The following is a 22010-nucleotide window of genomic DNA, read 5'->3' as shown; positions in this document are numbered from 1 at the left end:
TGACCAGAAATGGTGCGTTGCCTCTACTAAATGAATCAGCCATAACGCATCGCCTTCTGAACCACCACTGCATGAGGTTTCCGCGTCTCCATCAACAGCATCCTCGACGACAACAAATCTCTGCATCGCATCTCTACACTCATCGGAGCCGACACATTGTCACTGCTGCATGGATCAGGACCAGTGCATCGCCCGTGCTGGGTGGATCTGCATGGAAGAATTGCTTTGGCTGCATCCCACATGTTCGGCGTTGACGCTGAGAGGGTCTTTGTATCCTGCCTTCGCTCCATCGCAGCTGGCCTGAATCTTTGACTTTGTACCGGTCCGGCACGACCAGTAAACACTCATTGCTACTAAGTACTGTTTTACAGTTTATTCTTTTAAAATGTATATCTCAGTTCTACTTATTGGATTTTAGTCATTTGATATTGTTTTGTTTATTAAACTATGATCTATTGTTCTAACCTGGAGTGAAATTTTTTCATATGTTTTTTTCACTGTTTTACTGTCCAAAGTGTTGCACAAATACTTCACACATTGCCTCTAAAGTTAAGCCTGACTGTTCTGTGCCAAGCAACCAGAGGGTGAGCACAAATTAATGTAGGGTTTGTCTGCTTCTCATCTACTCCAATCCGCCGCTCTCCAGTTCGCCCATCTCCAATCCAATCCACCTCACCCCAATCCACCCACTCCTTCTCTCTCATAAAGTGGCTAAGATCTATGCTACTTTCCCTCAGAAAATCAGAGAAGCTGACTGCTTAGAATTTTGGTTCACTCCCTATGAATCTAGGGAGGGCATCACCAGGATTAAGACGCAGTCTCTGACAGAATTGCTCACTGTGGCCCCTAAAGTGGACAGGTGCACGGACTGATCCCGTCTCGCCCATGATTCTGGAGCGTGGCATGGAGGCTATTCTTCTGGGACTTTGCGACCTGTTTAACCTGTCCTTTAAGACAGGTCAGATTCTCCTGAAGTGGAAACAAACCACTGCCGTCACTCTCCTGAAAAAACCCCACGCTAGATCCAGCCCAACTGGAAAATTTCAGGCTCCACTCCCACTGTTTCCTAAAGTAGCAGAAATATACAAATCATCAGTTGACAAACTATATTGAGTCCAAAGATCTCTTGCATGAGACTCAATTGGGCATGTGTACAAGTCCCTATCTCCACCACAACGTCACCTATATTGACGTGACTTAACGTTGCTTTGTACATAAGGCCCCATTTCATGCTGTGGTTAGCCAGAAAGGCATGGGCAGTGGGTGTTGCCGTGGGCGGATAGCAGCAACATTCATTCATTTTTGTGTTGCCCTCTATATACAAGGGTGGCGTACATAGGAGGCAGCGCCAAAATTAAGACCTGGCAAAAATTGGTCTTAAGATGGTGAAACAAGGTGACATGAATTATGTCTCCTTGTTTTTTGTTTTTTTCATGTGTGCTGCCTTGTGCAGAAAGTGACAGAATGGCATTTCTAGGATTGTTTATGTGCAGGAATGGACACCTTCCTACACATAAACAATACTCCCCTGCACGCAGATACCCTTGCACCCTGGTGCAAAGGTGTCTGCGTTGGTGCTAAGTTGCTAAACTTAGAGCCATCGCAGGGGGGAATGCAAGGCTTCACCGCATTCTTGTAAATATTGTGCAACCTTGCATTGCAGAAGTGGAGAAGAGAGGCGTTAAGCCAGGAAGGCTAACACCTATCTACTCCACTTCCTTGTACATATCCCCCAATTTGTTTTCTGTCCTCAGTACAGCATGGAATCTACATGGATGTTAGTCTCTGAGTCTTGCAGTCGAAAGCAACACCACAGCTCTGATGATGCTAGACTAAAGGGCAGTGTTCAACACCATATCCCATGGCCTTCTGCTAGGACGGCTTTGGTCATATGGTGTTGGTGGAACAGCTCTGAGATGGCTGGCTTCCTTCCTTCAGAACGGTACCTTCCTGGTAGTACAACATCCCTTCTCATATGATGTTTTTCCACTGTAACAGGGGGTGCCACAGGGATCAGCTTTGAAACCAACACTGTTCAATCTTTATATGCGCCCCCTAGCTGGTGATTGAGAATTTTAGCTTTAAAATCGTGGCATATGCTGATGACATTCAGATGACTATTAGGCCAACTCAGGAAGAGAGTATTTCAGCTACTCGTTTCTGATCTTGCCTGGTCGGACTGACTGAGCGGATGGATCATAGTTGCCTCAAGCTGAACCCTAAGGTGCTAGTATTGGGGGAACAGCCCACTATCTGGTCGACACCATGGTGTCCTGATGCATCGGGACCTGTTCCAGTACCTCAATAGAAAGTCAAGAATCTCGGCATATGGTCTGACAACAATCTCACCTGTGGCGCTAATGATAGTTCCAAGATTGAAAAAGGAATGCTTGGGAGGTTGCTCCTTCATTTTCCTGGCCTCAAAACTGTGAAACACTCTTTCTCTTGATCTAAGACAGGAAGGCCTTTCGGAAAAAGTTAGATGTGGCTTTTCAGGCAAAGGTAAACTAAAGATATTTAGTTCTAGGCCTTCGTGGTGTATGAATCTCTAGCGGGGGACACTCTGATTGGAGCAACCAAGTGATCTATACAGTTCCACATAACATCTCAATTCACCCCACTCCGATCTGCACCACTCCTATTCAGAACAATCTGTCCCACTCCAATCCACCCCCTTCCAATGCACCTCACACCAATCCAATCCAATCCAGCCCACACCAATCCAATCCACCCAAATCCACCTAAATCCAACCCACTCCACTCCAATCCAACCCACCCTAATCCAATCGATTTCAATTTAATTCACCCTACCACAATCCAATCCACCACAGTCTAAACCACCCCAGTCTATCCAATCAACCTCATTCCAATCCAATCCACCCCACAGAAATCCAACCGACTCAACTCCAATTCACCTCATCCCACGCCAATACACTCCTCCTCACTCCATTCCACCCTTCTACACCCGCTGCCATCCAATCCACCTAACTCTAGCCCACCACACTTCACCCCACTCCACTCCAATCCACCCACCCCTCTCCAGTCCACCAAAATACTCCAATCTACCCCATTCCAATCTAATCTACTTCATCCAATCCATCTCACTCTACCCCAGTCCAAATACCACACCTTAGTTCAGTCCACCCCACTCAATTCAATCCATCCAGTCCACCACACTCCAATCCACCCCACTCCAATCCAATCCACCCCACTCCAATCCAATCCTCCCCACTCCAGTCCAATCCACCCCACTCCACCCCACTCCAACCAACCCCACTCTAATCCAATCCACCCCACTCCCATCTAACACAACCCTTCCAGTCCAGTCCAATCCACCCCCTCCACTCTACTCTAATTCAAGCTACTCCAAGCCACCCTACTCTAATCCAATCCACCCCGCCTCAATCCAATTGACCCCACCAAAAACCCTTTCAATCCCCCCCAATCTAATCCACTTCATCTAATTTCAATCCATCCCACTCCAATCCAACCCATCCTGTCCACACACTCCAATCCACCCAACTCCACTCAATTCAATCCGCTCTATCCCAATCCAATCTACCCAAATCTACTCCAATTCCATCCGCCCCACTACATTAATCCACTCCAACCCACTCCACCCTATTCCACTCTTTGCCACTCCACTCTACATAACTTCATTCTACAACACTGCACTCTATGACACTGAACTCTACGACACACTCTGCCACTGAATCAATGAACTCTACTCCCCTCTATTCAACTCTACTCCCCCTAATCTATTCCACTACACTTTACAACACCTAATCCAGTCTATAACCCTCAACTCCACTCTAGCACACTCCACACCACTAACTCTAAGCCATGCTGAACAGCAGCCACACTGGTGTACAACATGGCAAAAACACATTGCCAAAGCCAGTAAATCTTGCAAGACCTATTGGGTTTGCCAATGTTTGTTACGTATTGCTTTGTGTTAACATGTGATCTTGTAAAATAAGATTTGGTTAGGCTCTCAACTCATTTTCGTGGAACCGAAATCTCAGTTTTCTTTAAAAGGTATTAAAATGTATTTACTATTTTGATAACTGCACAAATAACAACATTTACCAGAGATTGAATTTGCTTTTGGAAAACATTACAAATTGGCATTTCTGTGGGAGAAAATCTCTTACCAAAATATTTTTGTAGTAGAGAAGAAAACAATCTGAAAAATGTAGTTTTAATTCGATGCATTTGTAGTTTCACACTAAACTGAAGTGTCTTACTTTACTGAAGATGACAAAATGGAAACATGGGGGCATATTACCAAGAATAAGCGATAATTATCGCTAAGCTTGGTTAGCGGCTATAATTTTATCGCTGTGCTTCGCCTATTTTTATCGCTTAGAAACCTTGCTATTATCAAGGTTTATCTCCTAAGTGATAAAAATCAGCCGAAATGCATGAATATCGCTGAAAAGTCCGCGATATTCATGTGTTTACCGAGCTAATGCTCTTAGCCATGTTATCCACTTACCATTGGATAACATGGCTAAGAACTGCTCTGGGCAGGCATTAGCTTTTGGAGATATTCGCGCTTAGCGCGAATATGTCCAAAAGTAGGTAGGAGATAGCGATGTTAGTGACTGTTTCTAGTCGCTAACATCTTGGCACGCCCACTTTGCATGTCATTAGCGATAATTATCGCTGACATGCAAAGTGGGCCCCAAGATGATCGCTATCTCCTACTAGCTGTCGCTAACTGGTGCTAGCGACAGCTAGCTAATAGGGCGATAAAATTATTGCTGCTTTAGCGGGAAAAATTCCTGCTAAAGCGGCGATAAGGCCCTTGGTAATATGCCACCATGGAGCCTTATTCCCAGACTGTGGTCACAGAATTATATGTACATGTGAGAGGAAAAAACAATTCTTACCCAAGTTGTTAAACTTTGTGAAGAAGGTGGCAGAGCGGAAGTTCAGCAAAGGCAGTACCAGGAATATGAGGTAGAATGGAACAGAGTCACGTGGGTGCCACCAAAGAGTCCAGGCACTGGTGACTGTGGAGTTATTGCAAGGTCTACGTGGAAAGCACATGGCAGATGTAACAGATGTAACATTGTGGCCTTGATTCTGGGCATCTACTGATGCGGCACATGACACTACCAAAAGATAGAAAGCAATGAGATGAGGGAAGTGGTGCCAGAGAGAACAAGAACAAAGTTAAGTTCATTCCTGTCAGGAGTAAAAGTGCATGTTAAACAACGCATAGGTAATCAAATGTAAGTAGGAGGCTGGCTAAATACGTCAGAGTTCGGGAAAACATTGGTATTGCTGCAGTCTCTGATGAACTATGACCTTTGCCTCTGACCTTCGGTAGGTTGCAGTATTGAAGTGTACTTTATTTAATTACATATCATAGGGATGATTCACAAAGGTAATGTATACTTTTGAGTAAGTTTACAAGTTTGAGTACGTTTACTACTTTCAATATTCACGAACTCCGAGTGTAAATTACTACTATTGGAAAAAAACAGTAGTAAGTTCAGTGCTACACATGGCCAACAACCAGTACTGTAATGCCCTCCCATACAAACTAATGAAGGACGCACCTTCAAATAAATCCCCATTGGAAATAATATTAAATTAAATTATTTAAAATAGCTAAAAATATGAATGAATGTAAATAAATGTTAAAAAATATATAAATATGGTACACATTTATTATGTAATTATAAAATATGTTAACACCATATAGCTTATATATATTACAACATACAAGTGGGAATAGGACAAATGAGACAAAATTGTTACCATGTTAAGTCAATGTATTGTCAATGTCAACGTGGAGTCACATGGTAACACTTTAAGTCACTGGTAATTTTGCACACCATGCCATCTCAGTTTGGACCCAGCTATGTGCAAATCAGTTTTGACACCTGTAAGGAATTGGTTAAAAACTGGTGCGCATATAGCTGAGTCCAAACTGAGGTGGCAGGATGTGCAAAATAACAATGATTGGGATATGGCCCCAAGTAATTACCACTGGCTGAGACTGTTTCAAGCTTTCCATCCATCACATTTTGTTTACTTTATCCTTGCTACCAGAATGTTTGGCTGCTCTAGGTAAAGAATATTTTCATTGCATTTAACAAACACAGGGGTATATATACTAAGAAGGGACGGAGTGTGACTTTAGCCTTCTTGGCTTAACGCCGCGCTCTGCCACTTCTGAAACGTGACCTGGTGCTAAATTTAGCTGCCTAACGCCAGCACAGGCACCCTTGCACCATGGTAGAGCTCAGGTAGTCTATAGCTTAGTTGTAGATGTTTCAGACAAAGTAGATAGGCCTTTCCTGTGGAGGACATTACTGAAGTTAGGCGTACATTTAGGTTTGCTAAGAATAATAGTTGCTCTTCATACAACTGACATGGTGTAATGTACAAATGGGAGGAGATAAGGGCTTAACCCAAGAGATATCCACGCAAACCGGTTTTAAACAAGGATGTTTACTTTCCCCCCTCCTTTTCTTACTATTCCTTTTTTGATTTACCCCACTGTTTCCAAGAGTAAATAATTTTCCACCACAATTATCATCACAAAAAATTCATCTTTTAATGTATGCCGATGATGTGGGTTTATTCGGTCTAACCCCCAATTGGACTGCAGCTCAACATGGAGGCTCTATTTAATTATACTGAAAGTCACTTTTTAAAACTAAATATTTCAAAAACAAAAATAGTATCATTCAGGGGAAGGGAAAAAGCTATACCTTTTACCTGGAAACTAGGAGGAAGAATATTAGAAATAGCATCTACTTACATCTATTTGAGGAGAGTTTTCTCTCAGTCCACTGGTACTACCTCGCACTTTCAGCAGATTGCGCAAAAAAACAGTATCCCACGCCAGTGCTATAAAAAAGTTTTACTATATCACTGGGAGGCGACATTTTTCAGCTCTCATCAAAGTTTATCGAACAAAGATTACCCCGATTCTGCCCGACAGCTTAGAGTATAGTCCAATAAGCCGTTGGGGCTTTTTAAATCTCAGGGAGGGAACATTCTTGTGCATGCTTACGACTACAAGCCAAGCCACTCCAGTTCAGGCACTTCGACTGGAATTAGGGGTGGTGAGTGCATACACGAGAGCCATGGCAAATCTTGGTAGACGGGCATATAATATACTACATGCACCCAACGGTACATTAAGAGCAATTTTACACCAGGAAACTTTTAAGGCTGACTCAGAAGTATATACTTTTAAGGACAATTTAGAGTTTGCTCTAGATCACTTTCAATGCTCAGAAAGCCTTTTACAGAGCTGGTCCCCAGAATTTCTAACGTTCTTTTCGAAAAAATCTACCCCAAGGTTGAGCTTCGAAATGGATAAACTTTACTGTCACCAGTTATCGCACTACAAGTTGACATTAGCCCGTGTGGAGTATAAAGAGTGCCCAAAATATTTGACATTCTCACTGGACCATAAGGTCAGGCATTGCATTCTGATGTTAAGGCTGAGGATTCTCCTGTTAAAAGATGTACCAAAGAATTGGCGTGGTAACTTTAATAAAACAGGCAAATGTGACTTGTGTAATGGAGGAATCTAAGACTTGGCACTTGTTTTATTTGTCTGTCCAAATAGTAGTCTGCTTGAGGCGGGTTGGTGATTTTTTTTTTAATATCTTTTTATTAACTTTGCTCAATGACTCAAGGAATACATAGCAGTGTTCAATTAGCATAAAATAAATTAGCAATTCATTGTACATTCAAGGGCATATCATACAGTATCAGAATACCACAACCCGTGTCACTCCTCTCCCGCACCCGGCCCCCATTGCTCGGAACCTCAGCCAGGGACCCCAGATCCGTCTCAATTTCCTCATACACCCCCAGGCCTTGTAGATCGTTTCCTCCGCCCTCTGGCACCAATCTAAATCCCGCTGCCACTGATCCCATTGTGGGGCCTTCCGCGCCCCCCAACCCCTGGCTATATTTCTTTTGGCCACCCCGGCCGCCAAGGCAAGCCAGATCTCATTATTCCTTGACCAGTCAGTCGGCCCCTTGATCATTAATAGAAGCCACCTTGGTTCCACTGGGACTGGCGACCTCACTACCGTCTCCATAGTGCGGGCCACCCTGGTCCAGAAAGGTACCACGTTCGGACGATCCCAAAGAATATGAAAGGAAGTTCCCTCCTCTTGGCAACCCCTCGCACACAAGGGAGACTGGCTCCTGCCCCATGAGTTTTAAGAAGTGAGGCTAGAGGTTCTCTAGTGTTATCCCTTTGCAGGCACACATGTTGTTGTTGTTCCTTGTAACAAAAGACTTCCACTCTGTAGGTTTTGATTTAAATGTCTTTATATTTCATTGAGGTTTTGGTTCATGTTTTCAAAATTAGTTCATATATCATCAAAATCATTGTAGACAATATTTACGTCAGGCAATGTCTTTATAACGTGTCCAATGCATTTCGGGCATTTTCATCATGCCCTTCATCAGGGAATCGGCAATGCCTTTCTGGGGAGATTGGTAGAAATCTGGAGTGTTGCTGGAAAGTGTTCTGGTCCGTTGTTCGTCTTTAGAAAAGCCGGCCGTTCCCATGATGCACTGGGCCAGGGACAGACTAATTTGCATGTAGCCAGGTTCTGAGCTGGAATGGTGCAGTGAGCTAAAAAACGGTGATGGATCAAGCCCTGATCTTTGGACTGCGTAAGAGTGGTCTGCTTAATTCAGACACTCTGTTCATCACCACCCCCTTTTCTGAATCATTTTGTCCACCATAAGCGTGGAAGGGTATACTCAGATGTGAGTCCCTTGCTCATTGCACCATCAGGATTCAAGCAAGCCGGGCCGAAGACAGCTGAAATGCCAGAAACCGGTCCCCGGAAGCTTGTTTCCTTCTCAGTATAAGAATTGGCTTGGTAGTCTGGTCTGCCCTGTTCCCATGATGCACTGGGCCAGGGACAGACTAATTTGCATGTAGCCAGGTTCTGAGCTGGGATGGTGCAGTGAGCTAAAAACGGTGATGGATCAAGCCCTGATCTTTGGACTGGGTAAGAGTGGTCTGCTTAATTCAGACACTCTGTTCATCACCACCCCCTTTTCTGAATCATTTTGTCCACCATAAGCGTGGAAGGGTATACTCAGATGTGGGTCCCTTGCTCATTGCACCATCAGGATTCAAGCAAGCCGGGCCGAAGACAGCTGAAATGCCAGAAACCGGTCCTCGGAAGCTTGTTTCCTTCTCAGTATAAGAATTGGCTTGGTAGTCTGGTCTGCCCTGTTCCCATTATCCACTGGGCCAGGGACAGACTAATTTGCATGTAGCCAGGTTCTGAGCTGGGATGGTGCAGTGAGCTAAAAAACGGTGATGGATCAAGCCCTGATCTTTGGACTGGGTAAGAGTGGTCTGCTTAATTCAGACACTCTGTTCATCACCACCCCCTTTTCTGAATCATTTTGTCCACCATAAGCGTGGAAGGGTATACTCAGATGTGAGTCCCTTGCTCATTGCACCATCAGGATTCAAGCAAGCCGGGCCGAAGACAGCTGAAATGCCAGAAACCGGTCCCCGGAAGCTTGTTTCCTTCTCAGTATAAGAATTGGCTTGGTAGTCTGGTCTTCCCTGTTCCCATGATGCACTGGGCCAGGGACAGACTAATTTGCATGTAGCCAGGTTCTGAGCTGGGATGGTGCAGTGAGCTAAAAAACGGTGATGGATCAAGCCCTGATCTTTGGACTGGGTAAGAGTGGTCTGCTTAATTCAGACACTCTGTTCATCACCACCCCCTTTTCTGAATCATTTTGTCCACCATAAGCGTTGAAGGGTATACTCAGATGTGAGTCCCTTGCTCATTGCACCATCAGGATTCAAGCAAGCCGGGCCGAAGACAGCTGAAATGCCAGAAACCGGTCCCCCGAAAGCTTGTTTCCTTCTCAGTATAAGAATTGGCTTGGTAGTTTGGTCTGCCCTGTTCCCATGATGCACTGGGCCAGGGACAGACTAATTTGCATGTAGCCAGGTTCTGAGCTGGGATGGTGCAGTGAGCTAAAAAACGGTGATGGATCAAGCCCTGATCTTTGGACTGGGTAAGAGTGGTCTGCTTAATTCAGACACTCTGTTCATCACCACCCCCTTTTCTGAATCATTTTGTCCACCATAAGCGTGGAAGGGTATACTCAGATGTGAGTCCCTTGCTCATTGCACCATCAGGATTCAAGCAAGCCGGGCCGAAGACAGCTGAAATGCCAGAAACCGGTCCCCGGAAGCTTGTTTCCTTCTCAGTATAAGAATTGGCTTGGTAGTCTGGTCTGCCCTGTTCCCATGATGCACTGGGCCAGGGACAGACTAATTTGCATGTAGCCAGGTTCTGAGCTGGGATGGTGCAGTGAGCTAAAAACGGTGATGGATCAAGCCCTGATCTTTGGACTGGGTAAGAGTGGTCTGCTTAATTCAGACACTCTGTTCATCACCACCCCCTTTTCTGAATCATTTTGTCCACCATAAGCGTGGAAGGGTATACTCAGATGTGGGTCCCTTGCTCATTGCACCATCAGGATTCAAGCAAGCCGGGCCGAAGACAGCTGAAATGCCAGAAACCGGTCCCCGGAAGCTTGTTTCCTTCTCAGTATAAGAATTGGCTTGGTAGTCTGGTCTGCCCTGTTCCCATTATCCACTGGGCCAGGGACAGACTAATTTGCATGTAGCCAGGTTCTGAGCTGGGATGGTGCAGTGAGCTAAAAAACGGTGATGGATCAAGCCCTGATCTTTGGACTGGGTAAGAGTGGTCTGCTTAATTCAGACACTCTGTTCATCACCACCCCCTTTTCTGAATCATTTTGTCCACCATAAGCGTGGAAGGGTATACTCAGATGTGAGTCCCTTGCTCATTGCACCATCAGGATTCAAGCAAGCCGGGCCGAAGACAGCTGAAATGCCAGAAACCGGTCCCCGGAAGCTTGTTTCCTTCTCAGTATAAGAATTGGCTTGGTAGTCTGGTCTGCCCTGTTCCCATGATGCACTGGGCCAGGGACAGACTAATTTGCATGTAGCCAGGTTCTGAGCTGGGATGGTGCAGTGAGCTAAAAAACGGTGATGGATCAAGCCCTGATCTTTGGACTGGGTAAGAGTGGTCTGCTTAATTCAGACACTCTGTTCATCACCACCCCCTTTTCTGAATCATGAGTCCAGGAAAGGCATGGCTTGGCAGTTTGGCCTGGAATATTCCCATGAGGCACAGGGACAGGCTAATGTGGTGTGGAGTGCAAATAAATGATGGATTTAGGCCCAGATCTCTGTATTGGGGTGAATGTATGACATTGTTCTGCATTCTGTCCATCAACTGTTGTTTTTTCATTACTCCCTTCATGCCATGTCTCATATCGCATGCTGGGGGTGTGGGCGTGTGCGGGGCGCGTGTTGTGTCAAATATTTCATTGTTTTTTCTTCCCAGGTTCTGTACATTCTAGCTCCGGGTGTCCACCCTGCTCTCTTTAAATACCCCTGCACCCCATAATCAAAACCCACCCTTACTCCTTAAAATAGCCCAACACCCTTAAACACTAACCGATCTTAACCCTATAAATATACCCTGTACCCCAAAACCCAAACCTATACCTAAATCCTAAAAATACCCCTGTACCCCAAAAACAAAACCTACCCCTGAACCCTGAAATACCCCTGTACCCCAAAACCCAAACCTAGCCCTGAACCCTTAAAAAAAACCCTGTACCCCAAAACCCAAACCTACCCCTGAACCCTAAAAATACCCTGCACCCCAAAACCCAAACCTAGCCCTGCACCATAAAAATAACCATGTACCCCAAAACCCAAACCTACACCTTAACCCTAAAATACCCCTGTACCCCAAAACCCAAACCTAGCCCTGAACCCTAAAAATACCCCTGTACCCCAAAACCCAAACCTAGCGCTGAACCCTAAAATATGCCTGTACCCCAAAACCCATACCTATCCCTAAACGCTAAAACTACCCCTGTACCCCATAACCCAAAACTATATCTGAACCCTTAAAACCCCAAACCCCCCTAAAACATATACCTCAGTACCCCAAAACATATACCCCTATACCCATACTTACCTTATCCAAACATTTAAAAAAAACATGCTTTTACCATTCATGCATTTACAACAAATTTTGTTGTAAATGTATGAGTGGTAAAAGGATATAAAATGTAATGCCATGCGTTATAATGGCATTGCGGAGTCATGGTACTTTCATAATGAAAGTATGCGGAGTAATGGTGTGAGGAAAGAAAGTTGCGGAATAATGGGTGTTTACCCTCCCCCGGTAAGTACATTGGTGGCACGGCGGCCCACATCTCTGGCAACATACTCATAGTTGTTCACCACCGATTTGAAAAATGCACAGGTCTCTCTCATTGATGGCCAGCACCGACCTACACTTTTAGACACACCTCCCGCCACAAGTTCTAGAATTGCGAACTTTAGAGCTGGGGAGCTGCGTTCGAATCTCGGCATCAGGTCAACATCCTGTGATTCCAGGCAAATTGCTTTGTCTCCCCATGCCTACCACAAATTAATGTAATCTTCTGTAATGTAAATTGTGCTCATGCCATGTTGTCGAGTTCGCGCTATATAATATTGCAAGGAAAAATAAAGTAGGGAAACTCGAGTTCACACACTACTGAATGCGCACTCTTAAATGCATCTACAGTGCACTGTGAATCGGAGCGTTTCACAGGCTTGTACAGATAAGAAATGCTATCAAAACGAAATCCTACAAAACAATATACTACTGGCCGGCAGCAATTCATTCCCGGACAACGTCGGGATGGGCTGCTAGTTTTACTATATTGTGGATCTCAGATGAGTTCTAAAACAATTTAAAAAAGTCAATGTCCTCGTTGCGCCCTGTTAAGATTAGGTTTTCCATAGTCTTAATTTTGGCACTGCCCCATATTAATGCCACCGTTGTAAATATGGGGCAGCATCAAAATGAATGGATGTTGTGGTGCAATGTCCATGGCAACACACAATGCCCACCACTTACACATCAAGTTTAGCGTAAAAGGATGCCTTATTTACAAGGCAGTGTTAAGCCACGTCAGCTGGCTTAATGCTGCCTTTTAATTAGGGCGCTGCTAGTATCGCCACAACATCCCACAAAGTGATGTTATGGTGGCAATAGTGGCATGTAAATATGTCCCATAATGTTGACATTACACTATAGGCTTGTTTCAGAGGAAACGTCAGCACCAGGCCGTGGTTAAACTTCCTCTGTGTCCCCATTCCCTGTATGTATGATGCAATAGAATGTTGGTGTGTAGAAATCTAAAAGTGAATGATGCAAGAGCATGTTTGTGTGTGGAATGCTGAGAGTGAATGATGTAATTGAATGTTGGTGTGTAATGTGGAGTGAAAGCCAGCAGATAGGGTCAAAGGAAGGATTGAGTCCTCACATAACCTGCCTGCTGCAGCTGTAACCTAAGGGACTAACATGTAATAAATAACTCATTAGATACAATCTATAACCAATCTCTAACCTCTAATATCTAACCTTTTTACAATGTACTCAAACATATGCATCCTTAGTGAAGTCAACATATAATTTGACAAAGTTAATATACTACACCCCCTTTGCCATCCTCAATGGCCTAAGCACACACAATCAACAACAGCTTATTCCAAATCCCACAGACATCACTAGAAACAAATTAGGTATGATATTCACCAAGCATAACTAGTCACGTTCAAGAGAAGTACTCCAGTCATGTGGTCTAACCACTACCTGGTTTCCTTCCAACACAAGACACCAAAACTCACCCCAACTAAAATTATCTTATCCTCAACAACATATCAATATTGGAACAAGTTGAATATGAAGGATCTAAAAAACCAGCTAACCTCCAACACAAATCTGGTCACAATAAATTCAGTACAGACACTACAGAAAGCTTTTGATCTTCTAATTCCTCTGAAAACATCTATGCAAAACAAAAGAAAACACACCCCTTGGACAAATGCAAAATGAAAAAACTGATAAAAAAATGACTAAACTAACTCAAAACAAACAACTCCCAGGACAATAAATACCTACATAGAACCTCTGATCCAAAAACGCTCTTGCTGTCCTGACGCCTCTTTGTCCTGCTGGAGCCTTCCGGATACTGGTGCTTGCCCTCCCGCCTCCCGCTGCCCGACTCCGCTGCCATCTAGGAGTACGGTGGTGGCCGAGAGGAGTGCGGTCGAGGGGGTTCAAACTACATTACCCAGAAGCCTAAGCGGCGCATGCCGCGTCACCTGCGCGCCTGGAGGCGCTGAAATAGCGCGTCACCCCGGTCGAGGGGGGAACCTCTGATCCAAAAACGCTCTTGCTGTCCTGACGCCTCTTTGTCCTGCTGGAGCCTTCCGGATACTGGTGCTTGCCCTCCCGCCTCCCGCTGCCCGACTCCGCTGCCATCTAGGAGTACGGTGGTGGCCGAGAGGAGTGCGGTCGAGGAGGTTCAAACTACATTACCCAGAAGCCTAAGCGGCGCACGCCGCGTCACCTGCGCGCCTGGAGGTGCTGAAATAGCGCGTCACCCCGGTCGAGGGGGGAACCTCTGATCCAAAAACGCTCTTGCTGTCCTGACGCCTCTTTGTCCTGCTGGAGCCTTCCGGATACTGGTGCTTGCCCTCCCGCCTCCCGCTGCCCGACTCCGCTGCCATCTAGGAGTACGGTGGTGGCCGAGAGGAGTGCGGTCGAGGGGGTTCAAACTACATTACCCAGAAGCCTAAGCGGCGCATGCCGCGTCACCTGCGCGCCTGGAGGCGCTGAAATAGCGCGTCACCCCGGTCGAGGGGGGAACCTCTGATCCAAAAACGCTCTTGCTGTCCTGACGCCTCTTTGTCCTGCTGGAGCCTTCCGGATACTGGTGCTTGCCCTCCCGCCTCCCGCTGCCCGACTCCGCTGCCATCTAGGAGTACGGTGGTGGCCGAGAGGAGTGCGGTCGAGGAGGTTCAAACTACATTACCCAGAAGCCTAAGCGGCGCACGCCGCGTCACCTGCGCGCCTGGAGGTGCTGAAATAGCGCGTCACCCCGGTCGAGGGGGGAACCTCTGATCCAAAAACGCTCTTGCTGTCCTGACGCCTCTTTGTCCTGCTGGAGCCTTCCGGATACTGGTGCTTGCCCTCCCGCCTCCCGCTGCCCGACTCCGCTGCCATCTAGGAGTACGGTGGTGGCCGAGAGGAGTGCGGTCGAGGGGGTTCAAACTACATTACCCAGAAGCCTAAGCGGCGCATGCCGCGTCACCTGCGCGCCTGGAGGCGCTGAAATAGAGCGTCACCCCCGTCTCGCGGGACGCCGGGCGAAGCCCGGGCCAAGGGCGGGTCCGTTTTAGCCCGTTCTAGACTGTGATAGACTGGACTGGGCCACCCCTCTTCGCCCCCGAGCCCAAGTGAACTTGTGGTAAGGCGACATATACATTTTTGGACTCCACATAAGTTGTCTACTACTATTGTTGCATTTCTATCTAGTTGCTGTGTTGTACTGAGCTTTGATCGGTCATTATGTCGAGACAGAAAACCCCTGTCACCCCGGCCACAATACCATGGACAACTATTTAGTCCAGGTGGTGGCCAAAATTAATAGCGAACGGAGGTCTTCTTTGGGACTTATGGACTCTCCACCTTGTGCCCAAATTGATCCACTAGGTGTATCCCAATCTGCCTGTGATGATACAAACACTACTGACCTTATTGAGGAAACCAATGATTGTTCTATGACAAATGTTTCCATGGTATCTATTGCTCAACAACCCGACTCTGTTGTCGACTTCTTAACTGTAGAAGAGTTAAATAATTCTGGTAAGATTGTAGAGTTAGATACTGAGAGTATTTCCCCTCCTACTCCTGTCCCCGCACCAAGAGTTAAAAGAGGGACCATTAAGGTTCCGCCTAAAAGAGATGGATTGCGGTCCAGTAAGAATAAACCAGCAACCCCACCTAGAAAAACACACAGAAGGGCGGTAGAAGGAATAAGGGAGGAAGGGAATGACAGTACAGCCTGGGAGGACATGTTATCAAAGAAGCTTATGGGTATGCTGGAGTCTAAGATATCTGGGTTAATGAAACCTCTTATATCCAAAATAGACCACCTTACTAATAAAGTCAACAAATTAGAGACCCTCCTGAAAAAAAAAACAATGGTGTGGGGGTAATACCAAATCTAATAATAAATAAACTTGAGGAAATGCAAGACACAGGAAACATGCCTGGGGGAAACTCGAATAAAGGAGCAGAAGACATACTTGCCCCAATTCAGCAAACTAGCTCCAGACCTGGTGATATCCCTAACAACCACTCAACCACAGAATCTGTGCAAATTCTAGGCAACACCACATCAGACGATTTCAATACAGAAACCAGTCCTGTCGAATTAATTGTAGAAGCTTCACCACTGATCCTAGTGCTTGCTAATACTCCACCACTGAAAGTAGGGCAGATTGAGTCTCCAGATTCTCTACGAAACAAGACACTACAGTGGCTGAGTAACAATATGCATATATCTCCCTGGGGCAAAGAAAAGCTATCAGATGATTTGCTAACAGCGAGACGGGTAAAGTGGATAGGGACTAAAACAAAGAAATTCCAAGGGGATTGTGTGGTTTTAAATTTCAAAGGCCCTGAAGTATTACCAGATGTCTTGCGAAATATTTTTCCACCTCAGCATAGAACAGCGGAAATTATACCACTAACGTTGGACTTCTTTTACAGCAGAAGAGGCCTTGTAGCAAAACCAAGTATACTGAGAACCAAGTGGACAGTTGTGGGAAACAGAAGGGCTAGGAATGGCCCAATATGTGAGTGGGGGTTAAACTTGGAAAATCATTATTCTGCCCTATCCGACCTAAATGAATGCGACTGACTCGTAGGCTGTGTCCCTGCCCCCCCAAAAAGTCAGTTGTTCACTAAGAATGGAAGGACAGGAAACCTACATGAGTACCTACCAGGAAAGCTGACATTGGGTCCTAAGGAATCCCAAACCCCCGTTCCTGAAGAACTAAATGCAGTCATAGAGGGCCCAATTAGAGCATCAGAGGCGACTGAGAGGATCTCAATACTGAGGGATGGAATAATATTAAGCGTAGAAACTGAAGAAGTTGCAAATACACCTGAAAACGGCCAGTTACATCATCAACAAGAGACGCTATTAATGTCGCTTGTTTCTTGGAACATAGCCGGTATTGTAAACAAGCTAAATACTCCGGAATGGGTTGATTTTATTGACCATTATGATATTATTATGTTGCAAGAAACTTGGTCACCCACCCCAACTTTCCGGCAAGGGTATTTGAATTTCCATGTGCCTGCAGTTAGAAATCGAGTGGGTCGCCCCTCTGGGGGCCTGCTAATTTGGATACGCCAGACATTGAATTGCACAATTAAGCAAAGGTCCATACCTTCTAATGACATCTTAGCCCTTGATGTCAGTTGGCAAAATTGCCAACAACTTGCCCTGTTTAATGTCTATGCCAGGGGAGTTGGTGGGGGTAAATCGTCAGAGGTCATAACAACTTTAGAGCATCATATTGAAATGTTACCACTAACACCTCACGTAATAGTAGGGGGGGATTTCAATACCACCTTTGAACCCTTGGGTGAAGAGGATAGGATCCTGGCCGAAGGGGAGGATGCCAAGTGGGGAATTCCTCACTTGGAGGTACCAGCTATCAGAAAATGGAGTACAGTAGCAATTCAGCTAAAGAGTCTCTGTCTTTCAAGAGGGTTAAGAGCAGTAAATGGACGGTCACCCTCTGATCAAATGGGGAAAAATACATTTGACAATGGCCGAGCAGCTAGCAGAATTGACTACTTACTATTGGATGTAAGGGCTTGGAGCAAACTGGTAGATATGGAAGTGAAAGTCAAAATAGAAAGTGACCATAATCCCCTATGCCTGACCCTCCACTCCTACCAAGAAGCCACTGAGCACCCCAGCAAAAATGAAATGGTGACGCAAGATGTTGTGTGCTCAAATAATCATCGCCACTTGAAGTGGAGTATGCTTCTAGAAGATGTATCTAAATTGGAGGTTCTCAAAAAATTAGTAGCGGATGAAGTCTCTAAGATTAAGTCCCACTGTGGGAAGCTTGACTTCAAACACTACATGATGGAGGCCCATGAGAAGCTATTCTGTAAAATCCAAAGTTTCTTTATTAAAACTGTAGTTCCCAACAAAAAGAAAAAGGTTCAAGAGAGTCAAGGATGGTACGACAAGAGTTGTAGGATAGCACGACATAACCTAAGTACGGAGCTGAGAACTGGAAATGCAATAACAGTTAGGTTGGCAAGAAATCACTATAGACAGACCCAAAAACAGGCCAAGAAGCGCTGGGATGAGGACTGCTGGCATGAACTTAAGGAGGCCTGTGCTGCCAAGGACTCTAAACGTTTCTGGGCCTCAGTAAAATGGGAGAAGGGAGGGATAGCTGCCCAGCCTCTGAACTATGTACCGAAAAATAATTGGATAGAGTTTTTCCAACCGCAGTATGCCCGAAATCCAGCCTTCACCCATGACCATCCCCCCCACATGTTTATTACAAAAATCCAATATTTGTTGAAAAGGATGTAAGAAATGTATTGGATTGTGTAGCAGGGGGCAAAGCGCCGGGCATGGATGGAATTCCGGCTGACATATTCCTATCGGACCGGAATTCCTGGTGTAGTTATTTCACAATGTTGGCCAATGCCGTGGCAATGGGAGGGGAAGTACCTGCCTCATGGAAGGGAGCTGAAATTATTCCTATATTCAAAAAAGGCGATAAAACTCTGGCCAAAAACTATAGACCCATTAGTCTGATTGACACAGCGCAAAAACTGATGGGCCGCCTAGTCCAAAATAAACTGCAACAATGGATCGATGAAAAGAATATACTGTCATCATACCAGGCAGGGTTTCGCCCCTTAACTAGTAGCGTTGATCAAGTTTTACACTTTCTAACCATCTATTGGAGAAACGTTACACTAAAGAAGGGGACATTGTATGCAGTTTTTGTGGACCTAAAAGCAGCTTTCGACCTGGTCCCCAGAGAAAAACTGTGGCAGACTCTGGCGGATGCAGGCCTAAGCCAGGAACTCCTTACTCTCCTTGTTCGTCTCCACGAAAATAATTTTGCCAGAATCAGGTGGGGCAAGCAAGGAGAAGTAACAGATCCCTTTCCAGTAGAGCGTGGGGTGAGACAAGGGTGCGTCCTAGCGCCGACACTATTCTCAATTTATATAAATGGCATTGTCGAATATTTACAGAAAATCCCTAGTGACGCCCCAATTATAGCAGGTTCCCACGTCCCCGTCCTGATGTTCGCGGACGACACGCTCTTACTTTCTCGCACCCCCAGCGGTCTCCAAAAAGTGGTTGATGCCTTTGGTGAATTTTGTGATGGTAGGGGCCTCGAATTGAATACTACCAAAACCAAATTCATGTGCCTTAATCAGCAGTCCACCTTCAAAGGTGTAATAAAATATAAAGGTATTCCCCTAGAAAGGGTGGACTCTTTTTCTTACTTAGGCATCATCCTACAGGAAAATATGAATTGGAAATCGCGCATTAATACAACAGTACTGAAGTTTAGACAGCTAGCAGGCGCAATTGCCCTAAAACATCGAGCCTCGCTAACTAAGCCGGTAAATTGTGCACTTGAAATTTACAACATGAAAGTATTGGGGGCCTGTTTATATGGATCCGAACTATGGGGGTTTTCAAACCTGGGAGAACTGGGACGTGCAGAAAATAGTTTTCTGCGAGGGCTTGTAATGGTTCCACAAAGCACACCCACAACTCCATTAAAATTGGATCTTGGTAGGAAAAGTATAGAGGACATAGCTAGGTTGCGGCCTCTTCTATACTGGAGACGTCTTATGGTGACTCCAGAACTAAGCCACTATGCGGCAGCCTTGATGGATGTTGTTAAGTTCGATTGTTTTCATTGTATCCCATGGCTAAAGGAACTACGGGGACTTCTTGTAAAGCTGAAATTGGAACATCTATGGGATACTAAAGATGTGGCTAGTTTCCCCACGAAATCAAAGTTGAAAGATCTATATTGGGAAATGGTGTATCTTACAATGTTTTGTAATGGTTCCAGATCAAAACTAACAACTCGCTTTCTGGATATAAAAATGTACCCTTCATGCGAACCATTTTGGGACGTTATTGAACGACCATATGATAGAAAATTATATTTCCAATTTCGCATAGGTACACTACCGGTGAATGCCTTCAAGAAACACTGGTCCCCAGCTTGGGACGAACATTGCCACCATTGCAAAGAACAAACTGAGCACATTTCCCATTTGTTGTTCTGTTGTCCACTGTATTCGAGTCCAAGACGCAAATGGCTAAAACCAGTGTGCCTAAATATGGGCACTCGTAGTCAATCGGTAGCCCTTAGGATACTTGAATCCGATTGTTCCACTGTGTTTGTGGTTGGTGTAGCAAAATTTCTGGCTTGGGCATGGATAATCCGTACTCGTTCGTTAATGGCAATCTCATCTTAATGAATTATGTCTATTACTATTCCTCCATCTTGCCATATGAATTACTATATTTTTTAGAATAATATTTTATATGAATTGTGGAAATGTTTTGTATTTTATTAGGTATTTATTCGACCATCTATGTTTAATATGTATTTTAGAAAGTATTTTATCTGTAGTATTTATTGTATTAGGGTTAGGTGAATGCTTTTATGACAAATGTCGAATAAAGCTTTGAAACTTGAACTACCTACATAGAGACTACAGATCATACAAGTCATCAATAAAAAAAGGCAAAAAACGTACTATTCCAACCAAATCTACAATACCAAGCATGGTAATAAGGAATTTTATAAAATACTCTTAGAAATTCATAAATCAAAATGCACAGAAGCTACCTGCCCCATTTCTCAAGGATTTTGTAACAAACTGGCAAATGACTACACAGCTAAATCAAACATGGTGAACTCTTATTTAAACAATAAAGAAGCCAAAGGACCCAACCCATTTCTTGCGAAATCCTCTAGGGAAAGGCAAACACAGCCTCTACACTCGTTCAAAGAACTATGGCCAACAACATTTTGGATCTTGTCAAAGCAAGCAAGCCAGCAGACTCTTCCTCTCACCTTTGCCCACTTCAAATCTTTAAGAATATTCTACCATCAGCTTCTGCAGCCATCCCAGTCAGAACACTCATCAACAACAGGACTAGAATGTAAAAAGGCATATGTACACCCATGATTGGAAAATCAAGACCCTGATAACTACAGACCCATAGCAAATGGGCCATTGCTGCGCAAACTTGTAGAAAAAAGCAGCTTTCACCCAGATATCACAATTTATTGAAGACACTTACATACTTTGCAACTTCCAAACTGGATTCCACCCCAGAAGAGGTACAGAATCTTCTCTAATCTGTACCTGGGATGACGTTATAAACACAATAGACCACAACAGGGTTGTTGCCCTACTTCTCTTGGTTTTTATAAGAGTATATAGAGAATGGAGGATAGAGAATAGAGGACACAGCTCTCACTTGGATCATGTACTACCTTCAAAATAAAACACATATCATACATACTTCTCCATTCTCATCTGAACCATAAAGCATTATAGCAGGAGTCCCTCAATGATCAATTCGTGCTTTTCAACATTTATATGAATTCATGGCCAGATCTGATTAATGCCTTTGACTTCACCTGCTATAACTATGTAGATGACATGCCGATACTGCTGAAATTAGAAATCCCAAAGTACATTGAAATATCAAAAAATCTTCAGTTGCCTCTGGGATGTTGAATAATGGATGACATAGAGCCACTTCAAATTTAATGTCTGCAGACATGAAATACTCACCTGTGGGAACTGGAAAACCTATGACCCTCCTTGAGCCTAGCCTGATGATCTAAGACCATAGCAAAAAATGTCTAGGGGATTACCATGGACACCAAGCTATCAATGAATGCACAAATGGATAAGTAGCAATTCTTTCTTTTAATCAAGAAACAAATGGCGACACACCAAGGATTCCCTCACATAGTGTAAACTACCATC

General features: G+C 44.7%; 1 protein-coding gene across 1 annotated transcript in view; it reads right to left on the bottom strand.

Annotated features, from left to right (window-relative positions):
• LOC147746872 (neutral amino acid transporter 9-like) overlaps positions 1-22010 on the bottom strand; it is a 316543-nt gene that overhangs the window by 262384 nt on the left and 32149 nt on the right. Inside the window, exons 4-5 of the mRNA XM_086925062.1 lie at positions 6739-6745; positions 4896-5120 (exon numbers count right to left, since the gene is read on the bottom strand). Coding sequence (XP_086781188.1) covers positions 4896-5120; positions 6739-6745 — 232 coding nt within the window. The remainder of the gene's footprint in view (positions 1-4895; positions 5121-6738; positions 6746-22010) is intronic.

This window comes from Lissotriton vulgaris, chromosome 1_1 (genome assembly GCF_964263255.1).
Source record: "Lissotriton vulgaris chromosome 1_1, aLisVul1.2, whole genome shotgun sequence".
NCBI classification, from domain to species: Eukaryota; Metazoa; Chordata; class Amphibia; order Caudata; family Salamandridae; genus Lissotriton; species Lissotriton vulgaris.
This window is presented reverse-complemented; position numbering and strand designations above follow the sequence as displayed.